The 17,305-nt window shown below is 41.3% G+C and overlaps 1 protein-coding gene across 1 annotated transcript in view; it reads right to left on the bottom strand.

Annotated features, from left to right (window-relative positions):
* Positions 1 to 17,305, bottom strand: part of ADGRV1 (adhesion G protein-coupled receptor V1) — a 251,651-nt gene that overhangs the window by 140,848 nt on the left and 93,498 nt on the right. The window contains exons 57-70 of the mRNA XM_035100245.2: positions 16,274 to 16,456; positions 15,418 to 15,597; positions 13,196 to 13,360; positions 12,529 to 12,646; positions 10,614 to 10,737; positions 8,452 to 8,590; positions 6,828 to 7,002; positions 6,177 to 6,417; positions 5,627 to 5,775; positions 4,534 to 4,735; positions 3,735 to 3,954; positions 2,887 to 3,126; positions 1,640 to 1,789; positions 138 to 611 (exon numbers count right to left, since the gene is read on the bottom strand). Of these exons, the coding sequence (XP_034956136.2) occupies positions 138 to 611; positions 1,640 to 1,789; positions 2,887 to 3,126; positions 3,735 to 3,954; positions 4,534 to 4,735; positions 5,627 to 5,775; positions 6,177 to 6,417; positions 6,828 to 7,002; positions 8,452 to 8,590; positions 10,614 to 10,737; positions 12,529 to 12,646; positions 13,196 to 13,360; positions 15,418 to 15,597; positions 16,274 to 16,456 (2,760 nt within the window). The remainder of the gene's footprint in view (positions 1 to 137; positions 612 to 1,639; positions 1,790 to 2,886; positions 3,127 to 3,734; positions 3,955 to 4,533; positions 4,736 to 5,626; positions 5,776 to 6,176; positions 6,418 to 6,827; positions 7,003 to 8,451; positions 8,591 to 10,613; positions 10,738 to 12,528; positions 12,647 to 13,195; positions 13,361 to 15,417; positions 15,598 to 16,273; positions 16,457 to 17,305) is intronic.

Genomic DNA, 17,305 nt, shown 5'->3' on the forward strand with positions numbered 1-17,305 from the left:
AGAAAATGGGACTCTTATTTTTCTAGAAAGCTTTGGGTTGCAGCCAAACTTATAAGAGACAATGGTCACAAAGTATTGCTATGTTGCTTACTCAACTCAGTTTCAAGGACCTCGCAAGGTAAAGAGAAATTACAGACCTGGGTATGTATTGGCACCGTCTTCACTCCAAAACTGGAACCTGCTTTAACTAGCAGATGTCCCACTGCATTGGCTGGTGTGACTAAGTTTTCTTCACTGGGAGATGAAACATGATACTCCACAATCACATCTCCAAAAGTCCCTGCATGACGAGTTACATTAATCTGGATGTGCCGGCTCAGGTCGTTCTTCACTAGCACTGACTGCTTTTCAGAATACAAGGCAAATACTCCATGGGGATCATCATTTGCCAAAACAGTGAATCCAGAAGTGCTTTTCTCCTGATCCACATCAGCTCCTCCTTCCACTGAAGTAAGCTGTACCACATAATGCTCATCTATTTCAGGGACATCATCAGGCAATAAGAATATAACAATCTCAGATGTCCTTTGCTCATCAGGAATTACAGTAGCGCCGCTGGTGAAAAGGAAATCATCTGTAGTATCTGTATCACTACTTAGTTCCCAGTGAACCTGAAATAAAAATCTTTGATCAGTAAGTTCAAAAAGTGGTGAGACCTTCACATCTTTTTACACATATTTTTAGACAATTAGTTTTAATATGAAATTATTAGTATTATTATATTTAATTTGATTTGTATATACCCTTTAATCAACGATCCCAGGGCAGTGTAAGACATTAAGAACATAATTTACACAGCATAATAATAAACCATAATGCACAGCATAGTAGCAAAATAATCATAATAACAGTCTCCCTAAATATGTCCCCCTGAAAGTAATAAGCACATTTCTCTAAGAAACATTTAAACTGATTTATTGTTCATGCTTGACATAGTCTTCCAAATCATTCCAACAAAGAAATACAGTATGATTGCCTCTTATGCACATTTAACTTGCACAATTTCAACCATATGCGGCTGAAGGCCACATAAGTTAAATGCAAGCAAGGGGGAAGTCTTTAAAAGTCTTTTTGCATGGGGTTTTCCTGCTGCAAAGAGAGTTTTTAAAGGTCTCTTGCTGGCTTGGGAAGTAAGGTCCAGTCTGCTTGCCAAATCTGGGGTGCTCCTGTGAGATCTTGCAAGAGCATCTTGGGGGCTCCAGAGCTGGCATGCGGAGGCAGCTTTGTTCCCCAAGCAAAGCAGTGAGCTTAAAAGCACAGGGGAAACCCGGTGCCAAATGAGCTTTTAAGCTCTCTGCTTTGCTTGGGAAGCAAGGCCCTCTCCACGCACTGTCTCCAGAAGCACCAGGATGCTCATGCGGGGACAGTTCCAAGAGTTTGAGTATATGTATTTTTGCAGATACGTGGAACCCTTGTGTAAGATGTGATCATACTGTAAATTTAAAAACCTAAAACATTCAGAAACTTTAGTTCAGAACTTTACAAATCTAGCATACATTGAACGATGTCTCCATAAGATCTAATTTCACCTTCATAGTCAAGGGTGAGATTGAATGTGCTGCTAAAGACTTCAGATTGCACTGTTGCAATCTGTACCAAAAGTCGAAACTACCAAATAAGTAGCAAAGGTTGAAACTACCGTAATGTTCCCCATGGTGCCTTGAATTCGCATTATGAAAAGCACAATACGTAGTGGCCCTTCTGATGCTGATGGCTCCTCGTAGTACTTTGGGGATAACGATTCAGGGGCAAACTGCACAATTCCATTGGGATCACCAAACTTCAGAATCTAAAAAATGTTGACAGCAGCATATAATTGACTTTCCTTGCTTGTGGGATGAATAAAAATTAAACAGTTTAAGCAACAATTCAAGAGATATTAATTCCATGTTAACTTTTTCCCTTTAAAAATGGCAAACAACAATGCAACTAATCTTGCATGCCATGACTTGGAACTTGCTTTTGAATAAATAAGCAAACCCAAGCATGACAGCTAATTGTTTTGTTCAGGTTACAATGAGAGCAGCATGTGAATTACAAAAGGACCTGAACTGTGATAATAGGATTTTGTGTGCATATTCTGCAAATGAAATCAAGTGTATTGACTTCACACACAACGATGGTCAATAATAATTTTGGGTGCTGATCAACATAAATGTTTAAAAAGAGCAAATTAAATGTTGGGAAGGTTAGAATGACTCGGTTCTGTGGGGGAAGAAAAGCTTAATATATCTGAAATGGAGAAAATTATTGAGCCACTCATGTTCAGGAAGGAGAAACAGTAGAAGAAATGTTAGCTGAGAAGAACAATGGCCAGGAAAAAATGGACAGTTGACTGTATCAGTGCCTGCTTCTCAACAACTTGGTAGGGCAAGATGCCCACTTATTTTCACTCAACTGCAAATGTCTCCATGTGTTGAAAAGAGGTGTTGGTGGGGAGGCTGTGGGGCCATGAGGTTAGCCCCACTCCCATGGTCAATATGCACATTGGCCACACCATGTCACTGCCAAAGCATTCAGCAAGCATGAGAAGGGGCCTTATGCATGCATGTTCCCAGAACGCCTCAACAGAAGAGAACTCTTATTTCGGCCAAGATTCACATTCCTAAAAAGGAGCATTGTTCATCAGTATGTGCATACAATAGCTTCACACATTGGTCAAAGCACAGGTAGGCATGGCTCCTATGTGTGCCAGTAGTGGCTGTGGGGCTAGTCAGGTATCCCTGCAACTTTCTCACACATTCTTTAAATGCAAGAAGGAGGAATGGCTGAGTCTTCCTCGTGTCACAAAGCTTTCAACAATTCCTGGACAGGAAAAACACTGAGCAACCCAACCTGCTTTACTACAGAAACAGTCCCGATTTTTTTTTTAAAAAAAGGATTTACTATTAGTGTAATGTTGGCAGCCTTTGGATCCAGTTCTGTTTCACCCTTTGCAATGCTCAGTCGAACAATGTAGGTCTCCTGAACTTCAACTTCTTCATGAGGATAAATTTCCAAGGTGATGCTTCTAAGACCACCTTCTGCTTCTTCAAAATAAAAGGATCCATTCACCGGGTCACCAATGTCACTGTTCAGAGCAGGTAAAATTGCCTCTGAGTTAGGCCCCAAAATATCCCAGTTAATCTGTGAAATAGATAAAATCCAAAGGTAGTGTTTGTTAGTATTATAAGCAAGTTGCAACAGAACAATTATGGTAGCTGGTACCTTTTACGAAAGACATTAACTGGAGGATGGCTGGAGAGTTGCTCTACTTCCCATGTGAGTATTGGCAAGAGAAGCACAGTCCTTCTAACCTCAGGTGGCTTAACTGATCTAACAACCCTTAGCACATAGCAATGAGTCCCATTTTGATTCATCATTAACTGCTTGAGGGTTTTCATGGACAGAAAGGTGGGGTATTATTTTAAAAAAATACCAGTATAACAGATAGCAAGCAATACACCAACCTGCAAAATTGGAAAGCGCACACACCAGGAAAAAACAAACCACAGTAAGAGGGGTTGGGAATGGATAGCCAAATTGCCACCTAGCCTAAATGCAGGTTAAAATAATCTTATCACATTCAGTGGATGCATAGACTAGAAACAACTCCCGTATAATCTGGTTTACAATCTTATATGACACAATCTTATAGAAAGATGAGGGAGTGTAAAATTTTATCTCATCCGTTTCATAAGAAAATCTTTACAAAAGGAATTCACCAAAATCTAATTTAAGGCGGGGAGGCATACCTGAGATTCTCCCACCAAGCCTCCAGTTCTTTCCAGGACCAAGGACAGCGTCAGTGACATATCAGGATTGGGGATAACTATTCGGCTTTGGTTGAGGAACCGGACAGTCCCATGCGGAGAGTCGCTCTTAGCAATAGTTATCTGGGTCACTAGGTGGAGCCCAAGGACTGCTCCCCCACTAGCACTTATTAGCTGGATTTCAAACTGCTCAGCATATTCTCTATTCCAGAAACAATAGAAAAGATCACATTTTGCGACCAAACATGACCTCTCCATATAGGCATCATTAAAATCGGAATGCCCAGCAATTCACCAGAACATTTACATATATTCAATATTAATTACAGGTGGTTTACACTGTAGACATAAGAAAGGGAAAATAACTGCCAGTGCATAATCTGCATTTATATATGTAATTGCAGCTTATTTAACAGAACATAGAAACTCTATTTTTAATTTCTTCATAAGAGAAATTTACAAGAAACCAGAAAGGAGACTGAGATAATAATGGTTGTTCTCTATTTTACTCTTGATCGATGTTTGCTTCACAGCTGAAAATTTTGTTTACGGGGGGGGGGGAGTTTATCAGCAACTTTTTAAAAGTTTTTAAGCAGAGGTTGGATGGCCATCTGTCTTTGCTGCTTTAGTTTAAATTCCTGAATTGCAAGGGGTTGGATCAGATGACTCTTGGAGTCCCTTCTAACTCTACAGTTCTATGATTCAAAAGATATTCTCATATATTTTTAGACCTCCTTATCCATTTCCCTATCCTATGCAAAGAAGTCTTCAACATCATTACCTTTCATCGTCATCTATGATTAAGACACTGATGAAACTCTGGTTTTGGCCATGATGAAAAATAACTGAATTATTCCTAATACTGTAGTCAACACCATCAGGAAGAGCTGAAATACTTCTAGATATGAAATCTGCAGTCACAAAGCCGTAATTCCCACGTCTTCGTACTACTGGAATCATTATCAACCCAACATCTTCTTCCACTACAAAGAAAAAAGAAAAAAATTCAAAGTGAATGAGTGACATTTTCTAAATTGCATGTTTGTATATGGCCATATGATTTATTTTTTTACTTGAGTTCATATGTTTGAGGGGTACTCAGGCAATATTAGGAAATGCCACCATCGGTAGGTCAAAAATTAGAATTGCAAAGTGATTATTTCACAAAGACATTTGTTGCATATCCTTGAAAGCTGAAAGGGAGAGAATCATTCAGAAGGTCCCTGCTGTTACATTTCCTTTTACATTTCTCACACACTATTTAACCCATAGAGATTCATGGAAAAGCCTTGCATTTTCCAGTGCAGCACACAGTGAGGCGCTGTTATCGCTACTTACTGCTGTTCTCAGCTGTGGACTGGGCTGAACTCCCACCATCCCCAAGAGCCAAGAGTATCTTGTGAGGAGCAACAGCAAAACTTTCTGCTTTGGGGGTGATAGTATCAACTGGACATCTGTAAGAGTACCTGTCACAGCAGTTATGTTTTTGTTTCCTGGCACTAAAAAACAACATTAAAGTCTGTTTGGGGAAGATGTTTAAGTGCACTTTTGCATTCTTCTGTAGCTATTGATACCACCAAAGAAAATAAATAAGGAAATCAAAACCTAAAATAGGTACAAGATTTTGAATGGATAGTACTGTTTTATTGTATTTTTATTACATTAGTATTCTGCTTCTCCCTGACATGCATATCGTGTGCATGGGATTCTGAAAAGGACTCTCACCCAGGCACTGACTAGACCCAGACCTGCAGAGGTCCAGCAAGAGTGCTCAACCATCTGTTTCCACACCAAGCTCAGAGGCCATCATTAACAACGATAAAGTCATTCATTTGCTCTTTAAAATGCAGTATGATGCTATATCCTTAACCTACCTTGCAGACTTGTATAGAGCGGATCAAATTCAATTATGCCCTCTGCATTGTCACTTTTCGATATAATGATTTTCATTACTGAGGCATTTCCTATCTCAGGGGGTTGGTCAACTTGCAGTCCATTTTCTTTTATCGTAAAATCAAATCCACTTGCAAAAGTATGTGAAGGGAAATATAAAGAAATTAGGCAATAAGCTCAAATTCCCAGGTGTCCCAGTTTCTGTCCTGCGGCAAACTGGCTTAGTTCAGACACGGCTGCACTGCTAACCATAGTTTCATGCCAAGAGAATGAGCCTGGATTTGGTCTTGGTTTGCAATTAGTTGGGCAACTACAAATTGTAGTATAACAACAACAACAACAACAACAACAACAACAACAACAACAATGATGCCCAGTCATTAATCTCTATCTTGCAATCTACTGTTGAATCCAAAACATAACATCAAGTAAGATATTCAGGGTTACTAAATTTGTTATATATATGTACCACATACAGCAAATTCTGTTGCCATGGTTAATCTTCTCCCATGCAATGAAATTTATTTTTACCTTCCCAGTAGTTCAACTTTAGTCATTTCAATTGAAAACTCCTCAGGACCTTCAGGGAGGTCATCATCATGGATTTCTGCATAAATAGTTTTCATAGTCTCCTTGGGTTCAAAAGTAACCTCTCTGAACATGAGAGTAAAATCCATGCCTTCAACTGCAGTTCCATTCATCGCCTGATACCAGAGGCGAATTTGCCCGTAATAGCCATGTGAACGGACAACTGTGATATTAGCCTGTTGAGGACAAGCATTCCTTAAGGCTCCAATGACACCACATCATGTTGCATTTTAACGTTGATTACAGTTGTATGTTATAACTGTTGCAGGTGCCGCACAATATTCATTACACACTTGTAAGAAACCATTATATTAGGGTGAAGGCACATTATGACCGTGATCGTATAGTGGTTAATACTCTGCGTTGTGCATAAAACATTTTTGTTTAAGCAAGCCTACCCAGATGTGCTTGAATCTTTAGTTTTTTGCTGATTTTAACTGTTTCTAAAATATTTTTACCTTTGTTTTCAACTGCTTTAATAATTTTACTACTTCTTGCAAGCTGCTTAGAGGTTTTGTTACAAACCAAGTGGTATATAATTTTTGTTAAATGAATAAATGCAATAACTGAACTCCCCACTTGCCCATTTTTCTTCTTCAGACGTCTGCAGCAGTTCCTGGGAGAATGCAAACTTCCCATAGGGGAAGTCACTAGCAGCCATGGTGATGTTTGCTGTGCTGGCAGACTCATTTATGATTCCTCCATCACTGATACCACTTAGATGAAACTGATAGTGATGTTTCTCCTCCGGAACATCGTCATCTAGAGCCTAAAGAAGTACAAGCAGACAAACCTGGAATAATTTTGCAATGTTCACCTTGATGGAAAGCCCGTTTACATGTGAACCAAGATGCAAAATCTAACCAACATGGAACACTGAGGTCACAAGCCTATACTTGATGCATACCAGTGAAGGGGCTATCAAATATGGCAGAAGCCTTGTGACGGTGGCACAACGTAAGATAGGCCACTGTCTAGGTAGCTATGCTGGAACAATATCTGGAATACACAGACAGACGAGCCTGCCAGTGCAGCCACAATGCCAGAGGCACCTGCATAATAGTTAAAGTGGGTTGGAGTTGTGGGTGGAACTGGGGAAGCACAGAGGAGCATCCCACTTGTGCTGTATCCTACACTCCTCCAGACCAGTCACAAAGACCTGGCAAAAGGAATTTCCTCCCACTGGGTTTGATGAGGGGAGAAATAACTCTGAGATAATATCTGCCTGCTGCAAAAAACCCAACACCATCATACACACATTGGAATGACATAGTATAGGATATGATGCAAGTCAGCACCCAACCACAGTGCACCCACTACAGTATATGAACTCTACAAACAAATACCATAACCTAGCTCAGTGTTTCCCAGCTGCCTCCAGCTGTTTTCGGACTACAATTCCCATCATTCCTGACCACTGGTCTTGCTAGCTAGGGATGATGGGAGTTGTAGTCCAAAAACATCTGGAGGCACAAGGTTGGGAAACACTGACCTAGCTGACAGTATGGATCTCTCTCTCTCTCTCTCTCTCTCTCTCTCTCTCTCTCTCTCTCTCTCTAGTCCTGCCTACTTAGAGCTCAGAAGGGCAAATTCTATTGAGAGGAACTGTGGAAAAGAGAACTGCGTAAAAGGTGAGCACTTTGCACAAAGCAGCACATGAGAAGACTTGAGTACATTGCTGTCACTTCTCTTCCTAGAGTCCTAATAGGTACATTTTTTGTTGTGGGCATCATTGTTGTTAGTCCCCTGTGCATGTTGTGCTCCAAAGTTGTGTCTGTGAGCAGCACAAAGGGATTCAAACCAGGGACTCCCAATAGTGGGGTTACTGCTGTCTGTGCCACTGGAACTCATGGGGTGAAGAGGCACTATGGGGTCACTATGTGTGCTGTGATGCAGGCAAGAGTTCTAGGGTCTTTCCCCCAGTCGTCATAGTTCATTAGTTCTTTCTGTGGTTGCGGGTGCCATGTGGACATCATTGGCACAGTTCCTGCTGGTGGACACAGGAGGTTTACATGACTGATGCAGACATAACTGCTTTTTTGTGTCACTTGGAGATTTTTCATAGTGTTGTGTTTTCCCCTCCCTTCTTTCGCTTAGTCTACAGAGGACACAGAGGGCATTACCCTGGCATAGCAGCAGCATATTTTCCCCTCCCACTCCATATATTGAGAGTTTAGGATTGCTCAGCTGGGAGGGGGGGGGTATATGTAGTTCATACCTGTATCAGTACAATGGCAGCAGACTGCCTGTCTTTCATGGTCAACGTTCCTGATACCTCAGCAAATTTCTTCTGATCAGGTGGTGTTATATTCCAGGAGACGGTGACCTCTCCAAAAATCCCTGGCCCACGTACTAGGCTGCAGGCAATGACAGGAGCATGGTCAGGTTTCAAGTTTGATTTCATGGTTTTGGCTCTCCCTTCAATTACAAACACTGCAGTCAATCCTAAGCAGATCTTTCCCCTGCCTTCAAATAAAGCTGCAGCAAGTGATTGTGGTTTTTTTTTTAATGGGGAAACTGTGTAGAAGAAGAAGAAGAAGAAGAAGAAGAAGAAGAAGAAGAAGAAGAAGAAGAAGAAGAAGAAGAAGAAGAAGAAGAAGAAGAAGAAGAAGAAGAAGAGGGGGGGGAGGAGGAGGAGAAGGGGGAGTTTGGATTTCATATCCTGTTTTATCACTACCCTAAGGAGTCTCCAAGCGGCTAACATTCTCCTTTCCCTTCCTCTCCCACAACAAACACTCTGTGAGGTGAGTGGGGCTGAGAGACTTCAAAAAAGTGTGATCAGCCCGAGGTCACCCAGCAGCTGCATGTGGAGGAGCGGAGACGCGAACCCGGTTCCCCAGATTACGAGTCTACTGCTCTTAACCACTACACCACACTGGCTCCCTGTACTGAAACAGCCCTTTCTTGGATCCCTGAACTCATGTGAATTGTCGCACGAATTGTCGCACAGCTAGGCTGTGGAAGTGGTGGCGGTCAAAACTGTTACTCCTCGCATGTTGAGGTTAAGTAGTGGGTTTTGTCTAGCAGCACTCTAGAAAGGGATCAGAACCAGAACACTTGACATCTCATGTGTGGTGTGTGCTTAGTATGCCGGCATGCTGGTCAGGAACTCTGAGATTTCCCAGTCTAATTGAAAACCTTAAGTGATGACTCCTCCCGTAGTTAATTAACATTAATTAAAGCTTTCACCAGATGGTGGGAATGTTATGGCCAAAGTAAACGTGCATTTATTACATAGTTTACCTTCACATAGTTCATTTTTCTTTAACAAATATTTGGCTAGGGAGGGGGCACACGGCAGACCAGGATTGTGGTATGGAAACAGGGACACCAATGGGAGCAAAGTGTATGACAGACAGTTCTAGTTACAGGTGGGTAGCCGTGTTGGTCTGATGTAGTCGAAACAAAATAAAAAAATTCCTTCCAGCAGCACCTTAAAGACCAACTAAGTTTTTTATTTTGGTATGAGCTTTCGTGTGCATGCACACTTCTTCAGATACCTGAAGAATCTGAAGAAGTGTGCATGCACACGAAAGCTCATACCAAAATAAAAAACTTAGTTTTTTAAGGTGCTGCTGGAAGGAATTTTTTTTATTTTGTATGACAGACACTGCAAATAGTTTAGCTCTTTTTGGAAATATATTCCATAAAGTAATCAAAATATTTTATTTGGATTTAGATATAATTGTGTATGCATGTCCTAACTTTGAAAGCCACAGATCCTGTCATCCAATGATGTGAATGCAAACTGCTAGAATTACTTGGGATTTCTACAAATGAGAGTAGAGGGCTGTGACATTTTGACAAGGTTAGGGCATTAAAAAAGACCCATAAAGCTGCAAATTGCTATAAAGCTCCTCATTCTTCTTGTTGCTCAACATTGGAAGGACCTAAAGGGTGACACATTAGCTAGTTGGCATAAGACAGTTTGGCAAATTGATATGTTGGGAAAATTAACAAATAATCTGCATCTGGCTAAAGGAACAAAATGTAAAAGTTATTTTGTGGCAGATTGGTCCTGTTTTATTTTTTATGCAAGCAAACAGGGGATACAAAGGCATCTACTAGCTGTGTGCAAAATGTTTTAGACTTAAATTTTGATACTTCTGGATGGGCTATACTGACAGATTGATACTTCTGGATGGGCTATACTGTTGTTTTTTGTTTTTGTTTTATTTTGGCTCCCCTTGTCTCCTCTGTGAAATGAGATTAACTGTTTTGTCCTGTTAAAAGTTCTGCTCATCAAAAATTTAAAACCTAAGAGAAAAGAAAGCTCCATATACAGCAGTGGGATCTACTTCTTGGCAAATCCACGTTGACACAAATTTATAGATTACAAGTGTTTTACAATGAATGTAGAGATCTCAGAGATGTACCTACCCAATAAAAGCAGTCCCATTGTACTTTCCTATGGGCTCTCCGATCAGGATATGGGTGGATGATGAAGCTATCCCAACAATCCCAGAAGCTCCCAGGTCTCCCAGTACAGTGACGGTTGCCACACCTGTGAATACAAAAAAAGTTTCCTAATTAAAAAACAAAAATCACTGACATACCAGTAACTGATTAATATTTACTCTGTTTTCTCTTTGGATGAAAACCAGAGGGGCTTACACATACAAAAGAGACACATTTTTCACAGGGCCCTCATGACATTGGGTTGTATCCAATGGTGTTGTTGTTCTGTCCGTAGAAAAGGGAGGAAAGCCACACACACCATGCAGCCACACATACACCCTGGGAATTTTTTTTTTTTGCAGAGATTCGAGGTACCCTCTGTAGCAGAATTAGGGTGGCTTAGGGGGCTGCATGAAAGAAGGGAAGTAACAAAAAATAACTGTCCTCTCAGTTCCACTGACAGAGGCATTTGGTCAGCTGAGTGACATTGCTGAACAGAACCCACAGTTGAGTTCTCATTCAGTGCTCACTATTGCCACAGTCAAACTTCAGGGGGTGGGGTGTAAATTTGCCACTGTTAAACACTAATGTTTAGGCTCTGCAATTAAATTGTAAGGCAATCCTTGTCATCACCACTTGTTCTAAAAATTACCCTTAGTTTATTTTTCAGTTTAATTTATTTTACATGTTAATTGGCTGAGACAAGCAAGAGCTTTAGTGCTCAGCAGTTAATACGGTAAGTTTGTTTGCAAGGCAAGAACTCCACTGAGCACTGAGAGGTCAGAAGGAAATTTATTGGAGGTGTTCAGAATGCAGTTTCGCATTTCTACTCTGAATACCAGTTCAAATTTATTTTCATAGTAGTAGAGGAAGTCGCCTTATACTGAGACATACAGTAATGGTGTTGTTGCAGCTACTCTCGAGTAAAGACACCCAAGTCCGTGCTTGTCTTTAACGGTTTCATTTTGCATAATAACTTACAGTGCAGAGATAGCAGAAAACATGACCTCCTAGTCACTCACAAAATCTGGGAGTGGATGTTTCCTGTTGCGCGTTACCAGCATAAGAGCTTAGGCACCCTGAAACGCCTCCTCCTGACCTTACGTTTAGTGGCGCACCTTAAATCAGGCCCCAGAAGGGGCTGCCTGTTCCCCTTCACCAGTTGGTCAAGGTGGCGCAAGGGCTCTCCCACATTGCTAAGCCTTGCCTCCTCCATCCCGCTAACTTCCTTTTTCCTCCCACCTGACCCGCTGCTGCTGCTCTTACTGGGCGAAGTGCTGGTCAGCAGGATGGGGGGAGGTTCCCTGTAGGAAGGTCCCCTGACACATACCATTGGTCCATCTAGTTCTGTATTGTCTACAATGACTAGCAGCTACTTTCTAGGCTTTCAGATAGGGGTCTCTCTCAGCCCCACCTGGAGATGTCATGCTTTCAGCCTGTGACCTTCTGCATGCAAAGCAGATGTTCTGCTAGTGAGCCACAGCCTTCCCCTCTTAATTTTAGGAGGGACAAAATATGTTAAAACAGCATGCAATTTCTCCCTTGAGAACGCAGGTATCAGAATAACAGCTAATGTGAATGTTCAGGACAACATTAGTTTCAAGTTCAAAACACAGCTTGACCAAAACACAGGTTTTTAATGGCCTCATAAACATTGATTTCCTTGGTCAGAAAAAGACTTTTATCTTAATGTTGGGGGCGAAGAGCCACCTAATCAAATCCACTCCTTAATTCTACCCAAATTTACCCAAATTATACTGTAACCTTTTACAAACCACAGGTAAGGGGAAAGTCAAGAAAGCAGGCCAGCTGGACACCCCCCCCCGGGCCTCCCTGTAATTCAAGCCATTATCGTCTTTGGACATTCGGTGGAAATGGCTCCCCCCCTTATGTTTACCATTTATTGGTGAGATCTCCGTGCCATCAGTAGAGACCAGTTGAATTGTGTAACTTTCATCACCTTCCAACAGACCATCTTGAATTGCTTGCAAAACTATGGTTTTTTGGGATTCCATCTGTATTAAAGTGGAGCAGAAAATAGTTCAACTTACAGCTGTCACTTGGTATATTATCAGAAGAGAATGTACCTTCAGTTCTAAGCAAAATTTACCATATCTAATTAATTTAATAATAAAAAAACATTCTGTCAAGACAGATTAAGCCTCTCAGGTGGCTTTTTGGTGAAGCAGAAGGTGTCTAATTATGAATGTAGAAAATGGACTCCTCAGAAAAAATGTGGCAATGACTCATCTGGAAGAGAAGTTGTCAACCCTTCTCAAGCAGCAGTAAAAGCCAGACCAATCTCACCACAGGTGATCTTGAATAAATCTTCCTGCTTACTTTCAGAGTCAAGTTAACTGGGCAAATAGTGCACCACATTGGGGCCAAACAACACAACAATTTGTCCCTATGAGTACGGCTGACAGTATTCAGGGGTATTTAGGCATGTTCAGGACCTCATATAGAAGATTGTTTTCTTCACTTCCATGACCCTCAGATAGACTGGTAGAAGGATACACAAGCATCAAAGAAAAAAGGGAAATGGTAGAAAGCAGTAGGTTTACCTCAGCAAAGAGAAGGGTCCCATTGAGAGGAGTGAGGTCATATTTAGCTGCCTCCTCTAGTATCCAAATGAGCCGAACTTCCCCTTTGCCTCCTTCACTCCGACTTACAGTAAGAAACACATTTGCGGCAGGATCGTCAATTGACTGGGGCTCCTTCACGGTTACCTAAAACAACGAAGGCAAGAAAAGGTTAGACCAGATATGTCACACTTTGCACATATGGATGCTAATGTGGGAAAATAATTGGAAGTTGCACACACACATACACACACACACACACACACACACACACACACAACACCAAGTATCTGGGGTCACTCCAAAGAAAGACAGCACTAGCATCCTTTCAGTACCACACATGGAGTACCTGATCCAGTACAGGAACCCCCAATACAGAACCAAGTGTCAGATGCACAGATCCAGTGCCAGGAGGGAACTGTATAGAAGCAGCAGCCAACTTCTGTGCACATACCAGCCTCTCTAGGTTGAAACTAAAACATCTATTTGATCTCTACACTCAACATTCTGATTCATGACTTCCTACTTCTTTTATTTTTTTCAAGTGGGTGGGAAACATACAAAATACTAGTATTTGATTCAATAGAACAATCATTCAGCAAAACCTATCAATAGAAATGTTACAAACTTTGTGGGAAATGTTCAGTTTTCTCCTTTCGACATCTGAAACAGTGCTGACATTTGTGAAACAACTGAATTTGTTTATTACTGTACATTTAATTATAAAACTGCTCAGTATGTACCACTTACATGTCGTATGGACATAACCTAGTGTCCTTCCTGCGCAACAGTCTCCTAGCAACCATCTGAAACATGCCTATCTTAAAAACCTGCTTACAAATAACATTCTTTCTCTGGTACTGAACCTGGCTACTATGCACGTCTCTAACAATAAAGCTATCTTCACAAAACTACTAGGTAAGGAAGCAAACCAAAGATTAATGAAGCTCTGTGTTGGAACACTGGAATACATGGAGATCAAAGAAGCAATTTTAAAATTCAATTTTCAGAGGAAAACCCATTTTTAAAAAATACCATACCATATGCAAGCAATTTTGCTACTTTTTCTTATGTGGAGAGTTTGCCTGTGAAAAATGAAACCAGTTTAAATGCCCAAAATATAAACCTAGCAACTTTGCTCATGACACTTTCCATCACCTCTGGCCTAAAGTAGCCACTGAGCTGATTCATGCAACACAGTAAGCCAAACTCTGGTTGAAGGAGACTGTGTGAATATGCAGGCTCCCAGACAGGAGTTTGCAGCCATTTTGCTCCTCCCCCATTTTTTCTACTGTTGCACAATGGCAAGCTAAGCTCTTCATAGTTAGTGTAGAGAGAGCTTAACCATGACGCACAAAGCCAAACCTTTGATTAGCTCAGTGTGCTACAGCAGTAAAAGAACCAGAGAGGAGCAAAGCAGCTGTGAGCATCTTCCCCCACCAAGCCAACACCTTTGCATGGTCTTCCTAAGCCACAATGTGTTTTGCCGTGTTGTGCAAACCAGCTCATTATCAGTGAAAAGTTAGGACCTAAGAAACAATGTCCTCCTCTAACAATATGTACTGCAATTTACTTTGTGTCATGACATGATCAAAATTTGTGTCTCCCCAAGCCCTTTCTACATCATTGGCAGGGGCAAAGGAGTCACACAGCATGATGACATGAAACCAGGGCATGAGACAAGCTGTACTAAATTGTGGTGGAGGAGAAACTCAGCGAGAGGCTGCCATGTTTTCTGTAGCAGCTAGTTTTGCTCTCAGCCTCAGGGGTAGGTTTGTAGTTCCTAATAGAATTATGGAAATAATAATTTTAAAATGATTAAAGAATAAAGGTATGCTATATTGCCTCTGGGCTCATGAGATATGGAGACAAGGAATGGAGGCAGCCCCACAGCTGACATACTGTGGACAGAACAACTTCCAGTTTACTTGAAACACATGCAAAAGAAGCAGCTCTTCCCTTTCTCAGCCACATGCTTTCTTGTGGTGAATTAGCTGCCATTCAAGATCCACAGCTTTACATTTTGGTTTTGTTATACAACAACAGTGCTTATAATATGTATGCATTATAAAAGTTTTATAAAATGTAAGTAGTTTTGTTTGGATGGGTGTTTCATTCAATCTTTCCCTGACATTTTTAAGTAATTGGTGATTCAATAGCTACACAACCAACACCACACAAACACCCCCAAATGTACCACTTACATGCTTTTCTTCAAACCCAAACACGCCAACAGGAGAGTCATTGGGTGGAATAGTGACAGTCACTTGCACATCCTCCCCTAATCGGGCACCACCTGTCACTCTGACTAAAGTGACAGTGAACATCTCTATAAACTCAACAAGGTCGTCATCTATGATGGTGATCTCTATCACTCCTGTCACCTGGAAAAACAAAACAAAATTCTGTGAAATAGGTGGCATATATCATTATATGATGAGCATGCTGAAACTTAAGACAATACAATCAGTGAATGGACAGCATTTTTGGAAAAAAGTAGATCTAAACTCTATACAATCAAGTGGTTTCCAGCAGCAACTTTCTCAAATTTTGAGACTTCAGCAATGACTCAGAAGGACGGGGGAACTTTAATGAAATGGTGTGTGGCTGTGGGTGTGTTGCCCCTCACCCTGCCATAAACCCTAACACAGAGAGTGTACTGTACAGTCCTTGTTGAAACCAACAAGTGTATGTACCAGGTGCTTAAAAAATCCTAAAGGAAGATTAAACATTCTGCACGGACCTCTGAAAACTGTATAAAACTGTGTTTGCTTTTGGGATACATTTTTACCTTGCTAGTCATAGACATAGAGAACTATGCAGTGGGCCTTTCAAATCCCTTCCAAATCTTCCAAATTGCACTGTAATTGTTTACATGAAGAATGGAAAGCTGTGTTCTGTTTTGTTTTTTAAAGAGAGGAAACGTGATGGACATGTGAGGGGGCTGTCACATGATTAACTGCATTCATCATGTGAAGAACATAGTCATGAAAACATATGAACTAAGGAGTACAAGATGATCTAAAATGTTGTGAATTTTTGCATCAGCATACTCCATACTTCTCCATCAGCAAATGTTAGGTTCCCAGACGATGGCGTGAAGTCTTCCAGGCTAGCAGTGGCAGGTGTGGCTTCCCAATACAGATTTACTGATCCAAATTTTCCTCCTCCTCGAGCAACTGGTAGCTTCAGAACATTATCAGGTGGTGGAACCTCAAAGCCAGCTACCATTCCACTCATATCCTGGAAAGAAAGCAGTATTTTAAATTCAGCTTGGGACAGTTATCAGAGCACTATAATGATTGCATTTCTGACAAAGAAAAGTTAGGATATCAAACCATGGTTTGAAGTTGGTTTTAAAATCTGGCATGTTCCAAGCCTAGCAGCCATAGCTTTCCTGGTTCAGATGAAACAGGAAACAATGGTTATTTATAGACTTCCTTGTTTAATTGTAAGCCTGCTCCCATGTTACATTGTACAGGCTGTCTCTGCACATGTACAAGTGTTTGGGGGGGGGGGAAGCATACACTTGTTGATTTTTATATGTCAACTGCTGAGTGCATAGGTGCACAAGCTATTGTTGTTGTTGTTGTTGTTTAGTCGTTTAGTCGTGTCCGACTCTTCGTGACCCCATGGACCATAGCACGCCAGGCACTCCTGTCTTCCACTGCCTCCCGCAGTTTGGTCAAACTCATGTTCGTAGCTTCGAGAACACTGTCCAACCATCTCGTCCTCTGTCGTCCCCTTCTCCTAGTGCCCTCCATCTTTCCCAACATCAAGGTCTTTTCCAAGGATTCTTCTCTTCTCATGAGGTGGCCAAAGTATTGGAGCCTCAGCTTCACGATCTGTCCTTCCAGTGAGCACTCAGGGCTGATTTCCTTAAGAATGGATAGGTTTGATCTTCTTGCAGTCCATGGGACTCTCAAGAGTCTCCTCCAGCACCATAATTCAAAAGCATCAATTCTTCGGCGATCGGCCTTCTTTATGGTCCAGCTCTCACTTCCACTTCCATTCCATGGAAGTTTGAGCACAAGCTATACACTTGCTGAATGTTGCATGTGAATAACTGTATGAACGCACAGCTCTGCTATT

Source organism: Zootoca vivipara, chromosome 11 (genome assembly GCF_963506605.1).
Source record: "Zootoca vivipara chromosome 11, rZooViv1.1, whole genome shotgun sequence".
NCBI classification, from domain to species: Eukaryota; Metazoa; Chordata; class Lepidosauria; order Squamata; family Lacertidae; genus Zootoca; species Zootoca vivipara.